The following is a 22,506-nucleotide window of genomic DNA, read 5'->3' on the forward strand; positions in this document are numbered from 1 at the left end:
TTAATGTGCGGTGACGTCAAAGTTTTTGTTGCGACCAAGAAAGAGCGCTACTATATTTTATCTACTGTTTTAGATTAAAGGCATACCGGTATTAGAATTGAAATAATTTATAGCAAAACCGTGTTTTAACACTATTTATACACTCGGGCGGTAATACGTCGTACAAATAATGCGCCCTCGTGAAATTATTACGCTCGACGTATAACCGCCCATCGTGCATAAAAAGTGTTAAAGCACTCTTTTGCTATAAGTTATTTCCTAAATAAGAAGGAATCTTTACATCTGTTTATTTTTTTCTTCTCTGGAGAAATGAGTCTTGGCTCTCCGAGGAGGGTGTGATTTTGCATTAGCTTTTAGGGCAAGTGAGGATCATTTTGTAATATAGCTGTGTTGAAACCCTGACTATACACACTGCTCACTAATAATTGAATTATTTGAAAAAAGCAATTTTTAGCTCAACTAGAGAATAGGTAGAGCTATTATTGCACTCACCTGTTTGTCAGTGTTCTACCTGGCATCCCGCTTTTGTATGTTAACTTAGCAGGTATCTTAATAACTTCTAATGGGAATGACTTTAAACTCCAGTAATGATATTAAGACAAGCAATGCACATGTCCCTTAACCCTGTTTTACCTTTTCACAAACTTACGCTGTCATTGACTGTTTTATTTTGTGTAATTTCTTTTCTCATTTCACATATCATAAGAGTGGAAATTTACTCAAAACGGTTGCCCTTTTCCTAAATGATTGTGTCTTTGTTCTAATTAGTTTAACATTTTTAGTGACATGGCATTGCTGCCTTGTGACGTCTCTTGATTTCTACAAATATCTTTTCAATAGTTTGTCAGATAATTTTTAATAACAAAGGAATGATACATTTTTAGAAAGTACCTTGCAAATCATATTCTTTTACAGCTACTCCATTTGAATTAATTACCTTTTTCTAGGTAGGATGATATAATTTTGATGAATTTTCGTGCCAACTTTTGCATATCTATAGAAATATATTTATTGATGATAAGACTTGTAGGGCATGTCATCAGTATCAGTTTAATAGAAATTTTTATTTCATGGTTTTCAGTGAATTATTGATGTACCAGGGCGAAATGTAACTGTAAAATATAAAGAATATTTTTCACTGGGTGAAACCTATCAAAAATACAAGATTTAGTAAAAAGTATTTGGAAACATGAAATAAAATAAAAGTTTGTTTCTTTTACAAAATATACATGTTAGATCAAACCTCATTCACCCATTAACAGCAAATCTTACATGTTCATGAGTGTCATGTAATCATAAAAAATGTTGCGTCTAGTTTCACTGGTGAAAGATATTTTCCACCTATTACTGAAACAAATGGATCTCTTGTATATCGTGCTGTATTTTAGAAATTCTTTCATGCTGTATCACAGCCTTAATTCTATGTATTCTATATAACTGTATGTCATTTTCTCTCTCTCAGAATAAATCAGGTTGCTATGGGTCAAGCTTGGGGTCGAATGCCCCATGAATCAGGGTCAGGGAAGTCACAAAGAAGTTTGAAAGAAGTGTATGGTGTAGGTAATGAGTATTCTGGTGAAAATTTTCAAGCGATAGAAGTACCTGATGACATTCTTTGCGAAGTGTTAAAGTGGGTACCAGCTGAAGACATAGTAAAGTCTTGTGTATATGTTTGTAAACAGTGGAGAGATGTCATTAACATACAGATGTTCTGGAAAGAAAAATGTATTCATGAACTTGGATACACAATTGAAATATTCCACTTCCTAATTGATGAGGACTTTAAAAAGCTGTACTTTAAAAGACCATACCAAAATAACTTGATAAAGAACCCAGATGCTAGAGATGGTAAGTATCATACCACAAATGTGTCATATGAATTTAAGCAATCATCAAAGTTTGAGGTCAACTAAATGATCTACTTCATTACATTTCTGACTTCTATTGCAAGTACTGTAGGGTGAGCTTGTTTGATATCTAATATGCCTGAACGTTTAACATAACATAACATAACATAACATAACATAACATTTATTTGGCATTAAACACATATACATTTATAGCCAAAATATTTTAACAATGCATGGAGTAGAACATGTGAAAATTTTCAGAGAAAGCCGTAACATGAAGTATGTTTACAAAGTAAGACACAATATAATAAGAATACTTGCCCTTACAGAAGAAAAAGGCCTGCTGCGTACTCTTGCTGTGTACATACAGCGTATATGATGCGTACATGATGTGTACTGAAATCAAGGGCTTTAAATAGTACGCAGGATATACACCGCACATACACCGATAGTACGTTTGTAGTACACTTTTGACATGCAAATGAGCTCTGCCGCGTACTACTTGCTGCATACATGCTGTGGACTACATAGTACACAGGATGTACGCTGGAGGAATTTAGTATGCGGGAAATAGTACGCAGCATGTACGCGGCACATACACTTTTCACATGCAAATGAGCCTGCGGTGTACTACCCCTGCGGCGTACATGCTGTGTACTCCTGCGGCGTACATGCTGTGTACTCCTGCGGCGTACATTCTGTGTACTCCTGGCCCGAGTCCTGCGGCATACATGCTGTGTACTCCTGCTGCATACATGCTTTGTACTCTTGTGGCGAAACTGCTGTGATAATGTAAATTCCTTACCCCACCAACTTTCTTATGCAAATGCTGATCATTTGGACAGAAAAAAAACAGAAAAAAGATAAGTGACATGCATCAATAAGTATTTACCCTTACCAAAATAATGTAGATTGATGTTATCAAATAAATTAGTATGCTTTTCTTCATCCACTTTTCAATGAAATAAATCAATTTTTGTAGCATGTAATTTGGTAAACATCTGAAGAAAATGGCGTAACTGCATCAAGGGGAAACAACTTTAATGCAACTAAATATAAGTGTTATAAATTTCGAAGTATCTGCGGTGTACATGCAGTGTACTATTTTCTTGTACAAGTCCCTCCTGCGTACATGCAGTGTACTCCTTAAATTTTCAGAGTCTGTGCTGCGTACTTGAAGTGTACTAGTGACCTCCTGCGTACATGCTGTGTACTCGTCGTAATAGTACGCGGCATGTACGCGGCATGCGGTGTATGTAAAATGACTCCTCTGGCGTACTACTGTGTTCGCGGCATATACACAGCAAATACGCAGCATGTACGCCACAGAGGCTTGCTTCTGTAAGGGTGTAGGTGAAAAAAGCATTTCAATAACAATGCAAACTATCTAAAGTTAAACAAGATATCAAACATTATTTCGTTCCTTATTAGCAAAATAAAGGTACTTGGATAGATTATTAAGTGTCACAAAATTTTTTGAAGACATTAGTGTTTCAAATTTATGAACAGTTGGCCAGTGGCAAAAATATGGTTTTAAAAATTTCTTACGTAACATATAATATTTTGGGCAGACTAACAGAAAATGATATTCGTTTTCTACTACATTCATGTTGCAATTTGAACACAGTCTGTCTTCTCGTCTGACATGTTCATATATTCCTGATTCTATTGCTAAATTATGAGAAGACAGCCTAAATTTTGCCAGTGAGATTCCATATTTGCTTATTTTTACAGATTAAGGTATTCTTCAAGTTGAAATGAGCGTTTGTAAAGGCTATACGATGCCAATCTGCTAGAATTATTAATATTTTAGTACCACCCTTGTTTATAGATATCAATTATTAGATGTTTTTAATAACTTGAAAGTTGATATGGATATTTTCCTGGTTAATCCGTAAGTATGTCATTCCGATTTCATTTAAAATGAATTTGATTTGATAGGCCCAGTTTTTCCCACTATAAGAGTTATCATTATCAGCATCAGTTTTGTTTTCTATACATACGTTCCAACAAGCAGTTATTATCTAGTGATATCAATTTTAACCAATATTTTATTAAAATCAGTTTACGTTGGATTCGCATTGGATATCGCCCCGTTTCTCCGTATAATCCATCTGGATTAGCTGATTTTCTAACGCATAACATTTTTTGCAGAAACTTACAATGAATGAGTTCTATATTTTCCCCTTCATTATAACCAAAAACTTCTGCACCATAGTTCAAGTGGGATCCGACTAAGCTATCAAAAAGCTTACATTTATCAGTTATGGATACTTCTAGCTTATTAAATACTATAAATAGATTATGCAATGCAAATAATGAATGTTGGGCTAATTTCTTTTGTGTACGATGCCAGTGTCCATTTTTGAATAAGTTTATTCCGAGGTATTTCAAAGATTTCACGTTTTCAAGGATATTATCACCGTATGTAAAGTTGCACTGTGTATGTCATCTTAACTCGAATATCGTGACTTTCGTTTTATTTGTGTTTACTTTTAGGTCCCAATTTTCGCAATAAATCTTTAGGTCATTCAGCATAGACAGAAGAGCTGCAGGGTGTATGTGCAAATAGCACGGCATCGTCTACAAACAATAACATGAATATTCTTATGTTATCAATAGTAAAATGACCATCTATATTAGAGTTAATACTACCCAATATGTCGTTTACGAAAAACAAAAATAGTAATGTGGAACTAGGGTCCCCTTGTTTTGCACCTATATTTGAATCAAAATAAGGTGACACTTCATTTTTGAATTTAACAGCGGTTTTAACAGTATTATACATAACTTTGAATAGCTTTTACAAATTTGGAATTAACTCTTTCTGACAAAAGTTTCTGGAATATAGAAAATCGGTCCAATTTATCAAAACATTTTTCGAAATCCAAAAATAAGCAATAAACCCTTTTGTTTTCTGAAAGTGACCTGACAATAACAGAATGTAATAAAAAGATATAATCAACGGTCGATTTTCCCTTTTGGAATCAAACTGGTTGTCAATGATTTTATTATGTTTTACTGACCATTTAGTCAAGCGATTAAGTAATATCTGTGAAAATATTTTCGCAATAATATTTATTAAGGTGATTCCTCTATAGTTTTTGGCTTCTTCAATATTTCCTCCCTTGAATATTGGGACTATAATTCCAGCACCCCATTTTTCGGATATTCTCCACTTTCAAAGATCCTATTAAAAGTTACAGATAAAAAGAGCGAGATGATATCGAAAGAGTAGTAGACTAAGAGTGTTTATATATTTCCGCAATTAAAGTATCTATACCCGTGCTTTTATTATTATTCTGTGAGAACACTGCGTCTTTGATTTCGGAAATGCTTTTAACTCGGTCAAGAAATATTTGAATCTAAATTTAAATTCTCGACTCGTGCGTCAGTGCTATATAAATTATTAAAGTGATTGTATATGATATATTCAGTTCATTTGAATTTACAGAGCCTTTTACATACTGTTTTTTAATTTCCTTCCAAAATTTACGTGGTTGTGATTTACTTAAATTCATAAGTTTTTTTCCTTCTTGTGATTTATATTTGTTTTTATTAATACGTAAAACTCGATTATATTCATTTTTAGCGCTTACATAATTCTGTCTCAAAATATTATCAGACTTTTATTTCTTAAAAATAAATTTCTTGGTTTCTTCAATTTCACTCGTGTAGTAAAGCAATCAGCGTTAAACCATGGCTTTTTGTTTCTACCTGGAGTAAAATCATGCGTTTCCGTGCGTAATATACGTTCGTGTCCAAATACTGTTTGGGCAGACGTTTTTCTTGCATACCGGACTGGCGTTTCCGGTGATTTTACCCATGACGGCAAAAGCCATCTGGCACCCCCCATTCCAGATGACTCTCGTGCTGTTAATGACAACTAGTGGTTCATGCACTGATAAAATATAGTTTATGTAAAAATACGAAAAAAGCAGGTACCTTGATAGTTTCTCTCCGTTCCATATAGTATATTTCTCTATTCAAAATACGTTAGTTTACCATAAAAACATAACGTTACGCTACAAACGACAAAACTAAAGTGGAACTTTGTTATTGTGCGTAACGCAAAACATCATGACGTCACTTCTACTTACGGACGTTAATTTCCCGTGCTTTGTGTTCATTCTCCACTATAAGAAAGAGTGCTAAAAAGAAACTATGTCTACCTTTTTTAAAATACGGTATGCAAGAAAAAAGTCTGCCAGAATAAAATGCTAACATGTATACGATATGCAAGAAAAAATATCAGTCATGTGTTTACGAATCGGATGGAAATATCCGTCCCGAGGCCACCTGCGCATGGGCGGTAATTCGGCAAGCCTCATTACCGCCCAATGCGCAGGTGCCCTCGGGACGGATATTTCTATCCGATTCGTAAACACATGACAGATATTATTATTAATGCGTGGACGAAAGAATCAGTCACCTTATCGATATCTTCGTGACTGCATGCGCATACGCTCAGTAAGGGTTGAAAATGTATTTTCTTCCCTATTCAAAATTTGTTTAAAATCACTTATTTTTTTCACTATCCCATTTTAATATCATCTCTGTTTTTGAATTTTCATTACGTGTTGGTTGGTGAGATTCTTTACTTAATAAATTAAACGAAATACCCGAATGATCAGAAAACTCGTTCGGTTTTAACATTTCGAAATGAGAAATACAATATAAGTCATGAATATTCAATAACAAGTAATCAACTACACTTGACCCATTTACTGAATGGAACATAAAAGTCACCGATATTAAAATATAGTTCTAATGTTCTGTCAAAACAACTTTTAAGTAAATATTAATACATATCTATAGTTTCCTTTGTTTGTTTAGTCATTAAGATTTATCTTGAAATAGTTTAAGAATATTTTGTTATCTGAATTTAAAACAAATTTGTATTACCAATTTGGCATGTTTTTCAATTTTTCTTATGGTATTACTTCATTTTTATAGGAAGAAAATTCTAAAACTTTTATATTATATTTCCAAATTCAGGATTCAGTCACTGGAAAATCCATGAAAATGGTGGTAATCGCTGGAAAATAGAAATACCTACCAGCTGCAATCCTATAGAAGACTATACTCCATGGAAAGAAACTGGCAAAAAGTACTTTTAAAATGTGAAAGCAATTGTGTTAAGAACATAAAAGTATGGTTTTTATTATAAATAAGACTTTTTCATCTTCTTAATCAAGCGCGTAGGGTGTTAATAAAAACTTTCAAAATTTTCTAAATATCTTCATTAATTTTGAATGTATCATCAAGAAGATTATGTGTGTATGTTGTTTTACTGACATCGGTCAGTCAGTCGGTCCGTAGACCAATCGGTTTCCGGATGATAACTCAAGAATGCTTGTGCCTATGGTCATGAAAGTTTATAGGAAGGTTGGTCATGACAAGCAGATGACCCCCTATTGATTTTGAGATCAGTAGGTCAGAGTTCAAGATCATAGTTACCCAGAACAGTTTCCGGACGATAACTTGAGAACGCTTGGATCTAGGATCACGAAATTTAATAGGAAGGTTGAACATAACCAGCAGATGACTCCTATTAGTTAAACGGTTTCTGGATGATAACTTGAGAACGCTTGGGCCTACGATCACGAAACTTACTAGGAAGGTTGATCATGACCAGCAGCTGACTCCTATTGATTTTGAGATCAGTAGGTCAAAGGTCAAGGTCACAGTGATCCGGAACAGTTAAATCATTCTGGACGATAACTTGAATGAGAACGCTTGGGCATAGGATCACGAAACTTAATAGGGACGTTGATCATGACCAGCAGATGAGCCCTAATGATTTAGAGGTCAGTAGGTCAAAGGTCAAGGTCACATTGACCCAGAACAGTAGAACTGTTTTTGCTAAATAACTAGAGAATGCTTTGGTCTAAGACCACATTTGATACAGAGGTCACTTATGACTGGTAAATGACCCATAATTATTGATATGAGGTCAGTACGTCAAACGTCCAATGCACACTGACCAAATAATTTCTAATCCTTGTGCAGTTACCGAATACATTAAGGGGGGCATTTCGTGTTTCATTCTCCAAACAATTACCAAAAGTTACACATTTAAAATTTTGACTTTACTTGTGAATGAACTGTTATACACACACAGGTTATCTTACTGAGCATAAAAGCAATATTTCCTTGTAAGAAAAGCAGAATTTCTAAAAAAAATTGTGTTCACCTTTACCCTGTTTACCCTGCTAAGTTTCTAAAATGGATTGGTCCATCATTCAATTTGAGCAGTACAACTTGTTTATCAAAGGGGTGTTCACTGAAAATTCACAGATTGAATAGCGAACAGTGCAGACCACGATATGCAGGCTGATCTTGGTCTGCACTGGCCACAAAGGCAGAATCACTTGTCGCCAGCAGGCTAAAGGTTAAATTGCGATTTTGTCAGAATTTTACAATAGTTTTGGCCATAAAATTTTATGTTTACTTATATATTGTTTAGCACCTGTTCCTATGTTTAAATAAGAAATGTTACATGTTATTGTAGGAACTAAGTGCTGGGTTACATCATACACAAAACGTAGTAAGTCACAAACAATTGACCTATTAGAGAGAGGTTGTAGTGAACATGATTGTGCTAGATGATGTTCGGCCAGAAATACATATATCAGAATGGTAAGTCTTTTTGCTAAATTATGTACAGCATATCTGAGGTAGAGATGTAGAATCCCCATCAGTTGTATATGTCAGAAAGAGAAGTCGGGTTTCCTTACACTGTGTTATAATACTTCATAAAGATGATATCTAAAAGTAGTCATATTCGAAAATTGTAGATGTCCTTAACAATGCAAGTATGTTGGACAAACTGTAAGCATGTATATGTTGTAGTACATAATCTTACTTTCATTTGTTTAATAGTTTACTTGGGTTTATTGTTATACCTCCAGGTACAAAATATATCAGGGCTATATTGGAGTCATGCATGTCTATCCTTCAGTCTGTTGGTCTGTGATTCCTTTTCGGAGATGTATTTCTGAAAGAATTTGATGGATTTTCAAATAACTACACATAAATGTGATAATACAACGAAAATCTGGCATGACCAAGGTCACTCCATCCAAGGTCAAGGTCACACTTGGAAGTTCAATGTTAAATAGCCTTATTTGGTACCAGCTCCATATCTTCTAATCTGCAGGTAGGATTTTCATAAAACTTGCATCAGTTGTTAACTTTATCAAGGTCACGATGTGCAGACCACACAACCCAGTCCTTTAGGTCAAAGGGCTAATTCACTGCCTTAGATCAAAGTTGAAATAGCTTGATTTCAGACTGACTAATTGATTTTCAATAAACGGCACAAGTGTTGTCAAAATGATGATACAATAGGAATCATGCATGACCCAGGTCACTAGATCTATGATCAAGGTCACAGAGGTTAGCAGTGGTATAACTTTGTGTTGACTTAATAACTTATAAACTTCTGGAAGGAGTTTCATTAAGCAAGCATTAATTGACAATGTGACTCAGGTAAGTAGGTCCAAATTCAAAGTCTTACTTGGAGCTCAAAGGTCAGACAGCTTTATTTCATGTCCACTCCATGTAAAAAGAAATACAAGAGGGCCAAGATGGCCCTAGGTCGCTCACCTGTGTAACATACCTTTCCTGCAGACTTTGTCAGGCCAGCATTATCTGTTATATAGATGTTGCAGTGCACATTTCTTGCAGACAGCGGCAGGCTTGCATTATCTGCAGAAAGTGTCAGGTCAGCATGATCTGTTATATAGGTCTTGCAGTGCATTGTATATTTTCTGCAGACAGTGTCAGGCCAGCATTATCTGATATATAGGTGTTGCATTGTATATTTTCTGCAGACAGTGTCAGACTTGCATTCCCTGGTATATAGGTGTTGCAGTGCACCTTTCCCGCAGATAGTGTCAGGCTTGCATGATCTGTTATATAGGTGTTGCAGTGCACCTTTCCTACAGTCAGTGTCTGGCCAGCATTATCTGTTATATAGGTCTTGCAGTGCACCTTTCCTGCGGTCTGTTATATAGGACTCGCAGTGCACCTTTCCTGCAGATAGTGTCGGGCTTGCATGGTCTGTTTTATAGGTCTTGCAGTGCACCTTTCCTGCAGATAGTGTCAGGCTTGCATGGTCTGTTTTATAGGTCTAGCAGTGCACCTTTCCTGCAGAAAGTGACAGGCCAGCATTATCTGTTATATAGGTCTTGCAGTGCACCCTTCCTGCAGATAGTGTTAGGCTTGCATTATTTGTGATATAGGTCATGCAGTGCACCTTTCCTGCAGACAGTGTCAGGCCAGCATTTTCTGTTATATGGGTGTTGCAGTGCACCTTTCCTGCAGACAGTGTCAGACCTGCATTATCAGTTATACAGATGTTGCAGTGCAGCTTTTCTGCAGACATTACCAGGACAGCATTATATGTTATATAGATGTTGCAGTGCACATTTCCTGCAGATAGTGTCAGGCCAGCATGATCTGTTATATAGGTCTTGCAGTGCATATTTTCTTCAGATAGTGTCGGGCCAGCTATATCTGTTGTGAAGATTTAGTGATACAAATATTATAGACTAGGTTAGGCCAGTTGTAACTTAAATGTGTCAAGGGTTGTAGCTTTTAGGTACAGTTTTTAGCGCTCCACTATTCGGAGAATAGTGGTGCTATTCTCCTCGCCCCGGCGTCGGGGTGAGCTTTCTTGGTTAAAGTTTTTCGGCAACCTTTGTTTTTCTTTGTTATTATTGCTTATATCTTACTGTAACTTCACATTAACATTGTCATGTGCAGGGCCTGGGCTCATTATACCCAAGGTCAAGGTCACCAAGGTGTTATACTTAGGCTATTTTTAAGGTTAAAGTTTTTTCGGCAACCTTTGTTTTTCTGTCATATCTTTGTTACTGTTGCTTATATCTTACTGTAACTTCCCATAAACATTGTCCAGCATACAAAGTATGTACAGGGGCTGGGCCCATTATACACAAGGTCAAGGTCACCAAGGTGTTATACTTAGGCTATTTTTAAGCCATTAAATTTTGTCGGACGCCCGCTTAGCTCAGTAGGTAAGAGCATTGGTCTACGGATCGCGGGGTCGTGAGTTCAATCCTCGGGTGGGGCGTATGTTCTCCGTGACTATTTGATAAACGACATCGTGTCTGAAATCATTAGTCCTCCACCTCTGATTCATGTGGGGAAGTTGGCAGTTACTTGCGGAGAACAGGTTTGTACTGGTACAGAATCCATGAACACTGGTTAGGTTAACTGCCCGCCGTTACATAACTGAAATACTGTTGAAAAACGGCGTTAAACCCAAAACAAAACAAAACCTTTGTTTTTCTGTCATATCTTTGTTACTATTGCCTATATATTACTGTAATTTCACATAAACATTGTCCAGCATACAAACAATATATGTGCAGGGGCTGGGCCCATTATACCCAAGGCAAAGGTCACCAAGTTTTTATACTTGGAATTATTTTCATGTTAAATTTTTTCGAAAGCTTGTATATACTTTATGTGCATGTAGTTTCTTGAACTGTTTGTTTTTCTGATAAAGTTTAATTCCATCAAAATAAAGAATGTCAGTACTCCCATACTTGACTTTTAACCCCTCTGGGTAATAGGTTTTTTTTTTATATCTTGGTGTATCTTCTTTTTAAAGTTTTACTTAATTTTACTGTCAAATCGTCGAATAGTGGAGTGTGCTGTCTTACTGACAGCTCTTGTTATCCTTTTTAGCGTGTGCCATGTATTAAGTCTTTTCTAAACTAATATTTAACCCTTGTGCATGTGCTAAATTTCTTTAACGTTTGTAAGGTTTTATTTATGTTTGAATCATCTGCTATGTAATTGAATCGAAGCTCTTTGATAATGTGGGTTATATGACGTAAAGTAATGAGTAAACAACTTTTCTAAGAAGTGAGGCATAAAAATGTTTATCAAGTTAATACATGTTGTAAGAATGTTATTCATCATTTTTATACCCCCAAAAACGAAGTTTGAGGTGGGGGGGTGGTATATAGGAGTGAGCTTGTCTGTCGGTTGGTTGGTTTTTATGGTTTCCGGACAATAACTCATGAAAGGCTTGACAGATTTAAATTATTTTTGATACACAGATGTAACACTATAAACTACAGGTCAAGTTTCACTTTGAGGTCAATAGGTCAAAGGTCAAGGTCACAATGACCCGGAAAAGTTACACGGTTTCTGGATGATAACTTGAGAACGCTTGGGCCAAGTGTCATAAATTTTGGTACACAGGTGTGACATAAAATAAGGTCATGTTCGACTAAGAGGTCAGTAGGTCAAATGTCAAGTCACAGTGACCCGGAACAGTTAAATCGTTTCCGAACGCTTTGGCCTAAGATCATGAAACTTAATAGGGAGGTTGATCATGACCAGCAGATGACCCCTATTGATTTTGAGGTTCGACTTTGACATTTGCTTACTTCTGTGACAAGGCCATTGTTAACTACAGCGCTTGAAACCTTTGCTATGAATGTTTGTAAGAATATACAAAATATCAAATTGTAAGTTCTCATCTTGTTTTCCATCCAAAATTTCCAGGCAGTGCATAAAAGCAGACCACCTAACCTATATCATATATTGTAAAAGATATTAAACAAGAGCTGTCCGTACGACAGCGCGCTCGACTTTTCTCAGTGCTTGACTCTGAATTAGAGCTTTGCCAGTAAAAAAAGTCTAAGTTAAAAAGGGACATAACTCTGTCAAAATTCAAATCAGAGTTATGGGAATTGTGTCTCCTGGTGCAGACTTTGATAGTAAATAACTATTTTGCGTTTCAAGTCAAAAGCTTTAAAAGTAACAGAGATATTTGACTTTAAACAAAAAATTCTAAGTTAAAAAGGGGCATAATTCTGTCAAAATTCAAATCAGAGTTATTGATATTGTTTCTCCTGGTGTAGACTTTGATGATAAGTAAGTATTTTAAGTTTCAAGTGAAAAGCTTTGATAGTAACAGAGATATTTGACTTTATCAAAAACTTTAACCAAAAATTCTAAGTTAAAAAGGGGCATAATTCTTCCAAAATTCAAACCAGAGTTATGGGAATTGTGTCTCTTGGTGCAGACTTTGATTGTATATAACTATTTTGAGTTTCAATTCAAAAGCTTTAACAGTATAGTAGTCGCAACTTGACCGTGATGGTTGACCTTTAGTTGATTATTCATATCGATTATTTCATTGTAGAAATAAAGGGTGATTAGGGTAGCCATGTATATTTATATGGAATTAGTTTGTATACAGTGCACTATCAAAGTATGTATACTTACATTTGATCAGTTAAAACTTTCCAATACACTAAATTATAATTACACAAATTTATATTTCCACTTTCTCATGCAGCTCGTGTTTTACGTACACTCCTTTTCAATAATAGGTTGTGCTTCATTATGTATTATAATACAAAGGTCAACCATCGGGGTCAAGTTGCGTCCACTATAACAGAGATATTTGACTTTATCAATTTAAAAAAAAAAATCTAAGTTAAAAAGGGGCATAATTCTGTCAAAATTCAAAGTTATGGGGATTGTTTCTTTTAGTGTAGACTTAGATGGTTAATAAGTATTTTGAGTTTCAAGTCAATAGCTTTGATAGTGACAGTGATATTTGACTTTATCAAAAACTTTAACCAAAAATTCTAAGTTAAAAAGGGGCATAATTCTTTCAAAATTCAAACCAGAGTTATGGGGATTGTTTCTCCTGGTGCAGACCTTGATAGTAAATAACTATTTTAAGTTTCAAGTCAATAGCTTTGATAGTAACAGAAATATTTGACTTGATCAAAAACTTTAACCAACGCCGACGCGAGTGCAATAACTCTACTTTTTCTTCGAAAAGTCGAGCTAATAAGAGACGCTTGGACAATACCACCTTACAGGAAGTGTAAAAGTGTTAAAGAGTAGTTTTAATGTTATGAAAGGCATTTTTTACCTCTAAGTTGGTGGTCACTACTTTCATGCATGCCTGGGTTAGGGATGATTGAGATTTGCCAAATCCACTTGAAATTTAATCATGATTGTGTCATCCTTCACGTATTTCGGTGTTTCAAGAACTGCATGAGACACGAAGAGAGGACATCCCGAGAGAGGACATCCAGACGCGATGTTCATGTCTGTAGTCGGCTTACGGAAGCTACTGCTTGTAGGATCTGGTCTGAAGGAGTCAGAAAGGTTGCACTGTCCAGTCTCCTGGTCTAGCAAGGTCATTGTCACCTTCTGCTGGAATGGCCAAGGTAGTAGGTTGTCATACTCACCTCTCATCACCACAAAAAACAAACTCATATGGCTTCCCTTTCCCATACCATCTCCATTCAAGTACGCCTAGAAAACAAATAGACTTATCAACAAAGAATTACAACAAATAAAACAAGAGGACCATGATGGTCCTGAATCGCTCACCTCTTCCCACATGACCTAGTTTTGAGTATAACATCCTTTTTTCTACTATTTGACATAGTGACCTAGTTTTTGAGCTCATGTGACCCCGTTTTGAACTTGACCTAAATATTATCAAGATAAAAATTCTGTCCAATTTTCATGAAGATCCATTGAAAAATATGGTCTCTAGAGAGGGCACAATGTTTTTCTATTACTTGACCTATTGACCTAGTTTTCCAAGGTACGTGACCCTGTTTTGAATTTTACCTAGATATCATCAAGGTGAACATTCTCACTAATTTTCATGAAGATCTCATGAAAAATATGGCCTATAGAGAGGTCACAAGGTTTTTCTATTTTTATACCTACTGGCCTAGTTTTTGACCGCACGTGACCCAGTTTCGAAACGGACCTAGATATCATCAAGGTGAACATTCAGATCAATTTTCATGAAGATCCATTGAAAAATATGGCCTCTAAAGAGGTCAAAAGATTTTTCTAATTTTAGACTTACTGACCCATTTTATGATCGCAGTTGATCCAGTTTCAAACTTGATCTAGATATCATCAAGATGAACATTCAGACCAACTTTCATACAGATCCCGTGAAAAGTATGGCCTCTAGAGAGGTCACAAGGTTTTTTTATTATTTGACCTACTGACCTAGTTTTTTAAGGCACATGATCCAGTTTCTAACTTGACCTAGATATCATCAAGGTGAACATTCTGACCAATTTTCATGAAGATCCATTCAAGGGTATGGCCTCTAGAGAGGTCACAAGGTTTTCCTATTTCAAGACCTACTGACCTAGTTTTTGATCGCAGCTGACCCAGTTTCAAACTTGACCTATATATCATCAAGATAAACATTCAGACCAACTTTCATACAGATCCCATGAAAAATATGGCCTCTAGAGAGGTCACAACGTTATTTTATCATTTGACCTACTGACCTGGTTTTTGACCGCAGTTGACCCAGTTTCGAACTTGACCTAGATATCATCAAGATGAACATTGTGACCAAATTTTATGGAGATCCATTCACAAGTCTGTCCTCTAGAGAGGTCACAAGGTTTTTCTATTTTTAGACCTACTGACCTAGTTTTTGACCGCACATGACCCTGTTTTGAACTTGACCTAGATATCATCAAGATGAACATTCTGACCAACTTTCATACAGATCCCATGAAAAATATGGCCTTTAGATAGGTCACAAGGTTTTTCTATTATTTGACCTACTGACCTAGTTTTTGACGGCACGTGCCCCACTTTCGAACTTGACCTAGATATCATCAAGGTGAACATTCAGACCAACTTCCATGAAGATCTCATGAAAAATATGGTCTCTAGAGAGGTCACAAGGTTTTTCTATTATTTGACCTACTGACCTAGTTTTTGATGGCACATGACCCAGTTTCGAACTTGACCTAGATATCACCAAGGTGAACATTCTGACCAATTTTCATGAAGATCTCATGAAATATATGGCCTCTAGAGAGGTCACAAGGTTTTTCTATTTTTAGACCTACTGACCTAGTTTTTGACCGCAGGTGACCCAGTTTCGAACTTGACCTAGATATCATCAAGATGAACATTCAGACCAACTTTCATACAGATCCCATGAAAAATATGGCCTTTAGAGAGGTCACAAGGTTTTTCTATTATTTGACCTACTGACCTAGTTTTTGATGGCAAGTGACCCAGTTTCGAACTTGACCTAGATATCATCAAGGTGAACGTTCTGACCAATTTTCATGAAGATCTTGTGAAATATATGGCCTCTAGAGAGGTCACAAAGTTTTTCTATTTTTAGACCTACTGACCTTGTTTTTGATGGCACGTGACCCAGTTTCGAACTTGACCTAGATATCATCAAGGTGAACATTCTGACCAATTTCCATGAAGATCTTGTGAAATATATGGCCTCTAGAGAGGTCACAAGGTTTTTCTATTTTTAGACCTACTGACCTAGTTTTTGATGGCACGTGACCCAGTTTCGAACTTGACCTAGATATCATCAAGATGAACATTCTGACCAACTTTCATAAAGATCCCACAAAAAATGTGACCTCTAGAGTGGTCACAAGCAAAAGTTTACGGACGGACGGACGGACGAAGGACACCGCGTGATCACAAAAGCTCACCTTGTCACTTTGTGACAGGTGAGCTAAAAACATGTCAAACACTGGGGTGGTTGATATGCTATTTATTAATTGATCATCCAGTTTCGGTCTACTACCTTCATCAGGATAAAATACAATAGTAAACTATTGACTGAAGTACATAAAATGCTGTGTCAGTTTATGACGTAGATGGTGGTGAAATCGGATCTAGGATGGTAAATAAACATTCATTGATGTTGAGTGTTTAGTTTTTAGTGTTCTTTACCTTAGGTTCAGAAATCCAATTCTTGATACCTGGTACTGTTCTAAATTTCGGTGTTATGTTCATATGCCACGTTAAAGATTGGCTCGTTTTGGTATTGTTACCTGTAGGTTGTTTTGTTGTGATAGTGTGGTAGTCGTCCTAGTAGTGGTAGGTTCTGGTGGCATTTCGTTTTAGAGACTGTTTATTTGCGAAGGTTTTATTGCACCATGAACATTGAAATTTTATTGTTGTGTCATGGTGTTTCTTCTTATGTCTATATAAGCTTGAGGAAGTTGTGAACTGGTTTCCACAGATGTCGCATAGTTGGTTGAAACGTCTTCCAACCATCTTGTTTGTTTTTTTTGCATTCATGTAGATCCATTGAAAAATATGGCCTCTGGAGAGGTCACAAGGTTTCTTATAATTTGACCTACTGACCTAGTTATTGATGGCACCCAGTTCCGAACTTGACCTAGATATCATCAAGGTGAACATTCTGACCTATTTTCATGAAGATCCATTCAAAAGGATGGCCTCTAGAGAGGTCACAAGGTTTTTCTATTTTTATACCTACTGGCCTAGTTTTTGACCGCACGTGACCCAGTTTCGAAACAGACCTAGATATCATCAAGGTGAACATTCAGATCAATTTTCATGAAGATCCATTGAAAAATATGGCCTCTAAAGAGGTCAAAAGATTTTTCTAATTTTAGACTTACTGACCTATTTTATGACTGCAGTTGATCCAGTTTCAAACTTGACCTAGATATCATCAAGATGAACATTCAGACCAACTTTCATACAGATCCCGTGAAAAGTATGGCCTCTAGAGAGGTCACAAGGTTTTTTTATTATTTGACCTACTGACCTAGTTTTTTAAGGCACATGACCCAGTTTCTAACTTGACCTAGATATCATCAAGGTGAACATTCTGACCAATTTTCATGAAGATCCATTCAAGGGTATGGCCTCTAGAGAGGTCACAAGGTTTTCCTATTTCAAGACCTACTGACCTAGTTTTTGATCGCAGCTGACCCAGTTTCAAACTTGACCTATATATCATCAAGATAAACATTCAGACCAACTTTCATACAGATCCCATGAAAAATATGGCCTCTAGAGAGGTCACAACGTTATTTTATTATTTGACCTACTGACCTAGTTTTTGACCGCAGTTGACCCAGTTTCGAACTTGACCTAGATATCATCAAGATGAACATTGTGACCAAATGTTATGGAGATCCATTCACAAGTCTGTCCTCTAGAGAGGTCACAAGGTTTTTCTATTTTTAGACCTACTGACCTAGTTTTTGACCGCACATGACCCTGTTTTGAACTTGACCTAGATATCATCAAGATGAACATTCTGACCAACTTTCATACCGTAATCGTAGCCACTGCCTATTTGATAATGCTTGAAGGTCCTCAGCAGCAGCTAGTCTTGCTATGAATTCTATTTCAAAATCTACTGGATGATATCGAATCCAACCATGCATTTTTCTTCAGTTTTAATATCCATACTTCTTCTGTATGTAGGAGAATGTTAGTATCTCTCGTTGTTTTTTGTATTAACATAACTTTAATATCATTGACGTTGTGGTCTGCATGTGTGAAATGACGTGAAACAGGCTTAATGGTGTTTTTGGTGAGTATATCTGCCATATGTCCATAAAATCTATCTCTGAAAGAATTCCTTGATTGTCCAACATACTGGATCTTGCATTTTTTGCAGGTGATAAGATATTTAATTATAATAGTAATGCTTTTACAGGTAAATTTACCTACGACTTTGAATTTTTTACTGGTTGCCAAACTGATTAACTCAGAATCGCTTGTCATAAAAGGTCATGATATACAGATGTGTAATGTAAGTTTAAATGCGCGTCAGTAGGTTTTGTGTAAACCGTTATGTTGATATCTCCTGTAGATTCCTTATAAATTGTAACACCCAGAAAATTAGCTTTTTTTTCGTCGATGTCGATTGTGAATTTTATTGAATTATGAAAACTGTTCAAGGCCGTATTGAAGGAATCTAACTCCTCTCGCGAGTGTGGCCAGACCATCAAAATGTCATTAATATACCGCCACCATACGAGTGGTTTAACTTTTTGTGATGCAATAAATTTAGTCTCTAAGAAGGCCATAAAAAGTATAGTGTAGCTTGGAGCATATTTAGTGCCCATCGTTGTACCAGAGATTTGTTCAAAGTACATACCGTTGAATCTAAAACATGTCTTTTTAGGATGAATAACATTAGTCTAAGAATAATCCATGTTTTCGGTTCTTGTGAGGGACGTTTATCTAATGCATGTTTTAGTGCTCGTATGCCAACTTGATGAGGTATTGAGGTGTAAAGAGCCGTAACGCCAATTGTAACCAATAAAGAATTAGATGGGATTCTGCCTAATTTCTTTGAGTAAAAAGCCATTGCTGTCTTTAATGTATGACAAAGAAGTTTAATCACACTCAATAACATGATTGCAGCCCTCAAGAGTTGTTGGTAAATTTTTCATTCAATGTCATATCAAGGACTCAAAATGTATTACCCGAGCACACATCTTGTAGCCATATCTGTGTGTGTAGAATGGCTGACTATACAATGAAAGTGTCCTTCCTTGTACTGCATCTTGTTTTCTCCTTGCATAGTCCCTCAACTTCCACATCAATGTACCATCATAGCTGGCTGTTTCAAGGATCTGAAACCTCAGGTCTAACTCCGCCATCTGGACATCTATCTGTGCAAACTGACTGTCATGCATGTCTATGCGACGTTTTAACTCTGGAGCTGTAATACATATATAAAGAACAGCATGTCATCATTTAAATATTACTATTACTTTTTATATTCATGCATATATTGTGCCTAGCGGACACTACGGATGCGTGTCTATACGACACTTATGAACTTTCTAGTCAGAAGCACGGTGCATATGCCATGTATATGCAGTTTATTATAAAAGTTGTTTTGTTTATGAGCGGATAAGTCGAGAACACGTAGCGATTTATTTCACATATTGTTTTATATGATAAAAGATACTTTCCCTTAAAATCTGTGTGTTTTCTCGAAATAAAATGAATGAGTAAAAGCAATCCCTTTGATATCAGATACATTATTGATTTGGCGAGATAATGCAATTTTCCGTACACATATTGTGGCTAAACATGTACACTTTTAAAAAGTCATGAATGTTATACATATTTCCGTTTGAAAACCGTACTAAAATTGCTATAATCAATGTACTTTCGACAAAACTGAAAGATGCACAGTGATTTGAAATGTGCTAGTACATATACGAAGTACGTAAATATGTATGGGTTACTATCACCTGGGGTATTTGTTGCACTACGTTTCTTTAACAAATACACCGAGTGTAAGTAACTCGTACGTTTATTCTCGTACAGTATGGATTTGTTAGAAGTGTTGTTTTTAGATAATATAGCTGAAGTCGACCTGGACAGTGAATCAAATACTTTACTACTTTTGTACTACATTGTCTGTTTATCAGTGCCTATTCAAACGCTCCTACAACTTTATGCAATTTATGGAAAACAGTATATTTAAGTATCAAAAACGAATCACTGTTGTAACATGCCATGTGTCATAAAAATTTAGACTAATAAAATTAATTTAATACTGATCTATCAGCAAGACGTTTGACCAGGAAACACTTAGAATTATGTGCATCTATTTCATGTCGCAGGTAGTTCTCTCTAACCGAAATTGACACTGCATTTAAGCTCAAATTTTCGAAGGATAGTAACAGCTATTGCAGACACCCGTCCGTCCGCGTCGTCGTCGCCATCACTGTTGGCATCACACCTTGGTTAAAGTTTTATGTGCAAAATCAAATCTCAGTAGTCATTTCATCTATTGAACTAAAACTTCAACCAAGGCTTAGGCCAGAAATTTTTTATTTTACGGGAATTTTTTAAAAAATAAACGCCAGGAGGAGGGAATAAAAATAAGAAAAAGATGTCCAAAAATGAGCGTCGAGAAAAAAGAATAAGAATAAGATGGATTCTCCATATATTTTTCTTTTTTTTCGGAAATCTTTATAGAACGTGTGTTTTGTACTCTATACTGCCTGTTGTATAATAATTTTGTATTATAAAGGCAAAACAAGCTGTCATTTTCACAAAATGATTATTAAATCAATTCTGTTATTTTATATGCATGATTCTATGCTTTTGTAGTGCTTTTAATAGTCACTGAAACTTGCACTGGCAAGACCAGTTTGTAACTACTCTGTTCAAATCACAGTATTCAATCACTTTTCAATAAGTTTGATGGTATAGATGTCTTGTGAGAAGCTTCAATTCAATGCAAGCAATGGATACTGGGATAAGGCCTTGAAAGCTGTTGCATGCAAAACTGTAACCAGATTACTCAGTTCTTTCATTTTATATGCATGATTTTTATCTCCTATGCTTTTGTAGTCCTTTAAATAGTCACCGAAACATGCACTGGCAAATCCAGCTTTAACTATTCTGTTCAAATATATACAATCACTTTATTATACATATAAAAAGTGAAAGAATTTTTGACATGGTTTTTCATAAAAGACATAAAGCTATAGGCACACCTAAAGCAAATTTCAGTGACTATAGTAGAGACCAAGCACGCCTGGTATAAAGTAGTTTAGTAGTATTGTTGGTGGCTTGGTGTGCTTTCATCTTCTGAGAAAAATATATTAGTCTTCGCCTTAATTTTTTTCAGCACTTGTCCTTTCAGTATTTTATAGTTCTTTGTTTCAGGCAAGTAAGTGAAGAAAAACCACTTGCCCGAAAACATTTTTAATTGCCCGAAATCATTTTTTTTTATAAATATGATGTATTTTAGTTTATGCTTGATTCAACATTCAGTTATTTAAATGGTAGGCAACTAACCTAACCACACTATCCATGGGCAGGCTAAGCCAATGTAAGTGGATAACCATGTTGCAATATTCAAGTAACTAGCAGACAGAAATTATGGTAGAAAACTGTAGAAAAAAGTAAAACCTATACCAGTATCTAGTTATATGCCAGGCGTGGGGTTCAAATTTGCACTACCCTTCTAAAACTTACTTTTTTAGCCAGGGCCTTTAAAATATAGTGTAGCTGTTCAAATTTAACTGCAACAAGAGCTCGTCGAACACGAAATGCCCCCCTTGATACATTCAGTAATTGCACAAGGAACAGAAATTATATGCTCACTGTAAACAAAAGTTCATTCTGGTTTAATCTGACCTTGACCTTTAACCTTTAACCTAACAAGAGATTACAGAGTGATCTTGGTGCCATCCACTGAGCCATTTTTGAATGTTCCAAATTTCAAGACTTGTTCAAGGTCAAAATCAAGGTCAAATTTCATTTCGGTACAAAACAATGTGTATGTGGTCCAAATTTGAAAGCTGTAGCTTGAGAAATGTGATAGTAGGTCACAAGGTCAAAATCAAGGTCAAATTTTATTTCAGAACACAAAACTACGCAAGTGGTCCAAATTTTAAGCCTGTACTTTCAGAAATGTGAAAGTAGGTCACTAGGTCAATCTCAAGATCAAAGTTCATTTCAGTACACAAAACTATGCATGTGGTTCAAATTTGAAGGCTGTAGCTTGAGAAATGTGGAAGTAGGTCACCAGGTCAAAATCAAGGTCAAATTTTATTTTGGAACAAAAAACTATGCATGTGGTCCGAATTTGAAGCCTGTACCTTCAAAAATGTGAAAGTAGGTCACTAGGTCAATAACAAGGTCAAAGTATTTTTCAGTACACAAACCTATGCATGTGGTCCAAATTTGAATGCTGTAGCTACAGAAATGTGGAAGTAGGTCACTAGGTCAAGATCAAGGTCAACTCATGTCAAGGTTCATCTTGCCACTCAAAACTATACATGTGGTCCAAATTTGAATGATGTAAGTTATTGAC

The 22,506-nt window shown here is 35.9% G+C and overlaps 2 protein-coding genes across 2 annotated transcripts; one reads left to right on the plus strand and one right to left on the minus strand.

Annotated features, from left to right (window-relative positions):
- Nucleotides 1–1,477: 1,477 nt before the first annotated feature.
- On the plus strand, nucleotides 1,478–8,087 carry LOC128552943 (F-box only protein 44-like). Its single transcript, XM_053534025.1, has 2 exons — nucleotides 1,478–1,848; nucleotides 6,849–8,087. The coding sequence occupies exons 1-2, from the start codon at nucleotides 1,479–1,481 to the stop codon at nucleotides 6,968–6,970; spliced, it is 492 nt and encodes a 163-aa protein (XP_053390000.1). The 5' UTR covers nucleotide 1,478; the 3' UTR covers nucleotides 6,971–8,087.
- Nucleotides 8,088–9,583: 1,496 nt separating this feature from the next.
- LOC128552942 (TNF receptor-associated factor 3-like) lies at nucleotides 9,584–19,381 on the minus strand. The gene is made up of 2 exons (XM_053534024.1): nucleotides 19,145–19,381; nucleotides 9,584–14,174 (listed from the first exon to the last, which is right to left on the minus strand). Exons 1-2 carry the CDS (start codon nucleotides 19,355–19,357, stop codon nucleotides 13,824–13,826), a joined length of 564 nt encoding a protein of 187 aa, XP_053389999.1. The 5' UTR covers nucleotides 19,358–19,381; the 3' UTR covers nucleotides 9,584–13,823.
- Between the last annotated feature and the right edge of the window lie 3,125 nt (nucleotides 19,382–22,506).

This window comes from Mercenaria mercenaria, unplaced genomic scaffold (genome assembly GCF_021730395.1).
Source record: "Mercenaria mercenaria strain notata unplaced genomic scaffold, MADL_Memer_1 contig_3313, whole genome shotgun sequence".
In the NCBI taxonomy this organism is placed as follows: Eukaryota; Metazoa; Mollusca; class Bivalvia; order Venerida; family Veneridae; genus Mercenaria; species Mercenaria mercenaria.

Excerpts from the sequence above, each read along its gene's own strand:
- LOC128552942 (XM_053534024.1), bottom strand. The coding sequence starts at position 19,357 with ATGCATGACAGTCAGTTTGCACAGATAGATGTCCAGATGGCGGAGTTA. Across the intron at positions 14,175-19,144 it reads GCTACAAGATGTGTGCTCGG|GCGTACTTGAATGGAGATGG; the intron begins GTAATACATTTT and ends TTTGTTTTCTAG.
- LOC128552943 (XM_053534025.1), top strand. The coding sequence starts at position 1,479 with ATGGGTCAAGCTTGGGGTCGAATGCCCCATGAATCAGGGTCAGGGAAG. Across the intron at positions 1,849-6,848 it reads GAACCCAGATGCTAGAGATG|GATTCAGTCACTGGAAAATC; the intron begins GTAAGTATCATA and ends TTCCAAATTCAG.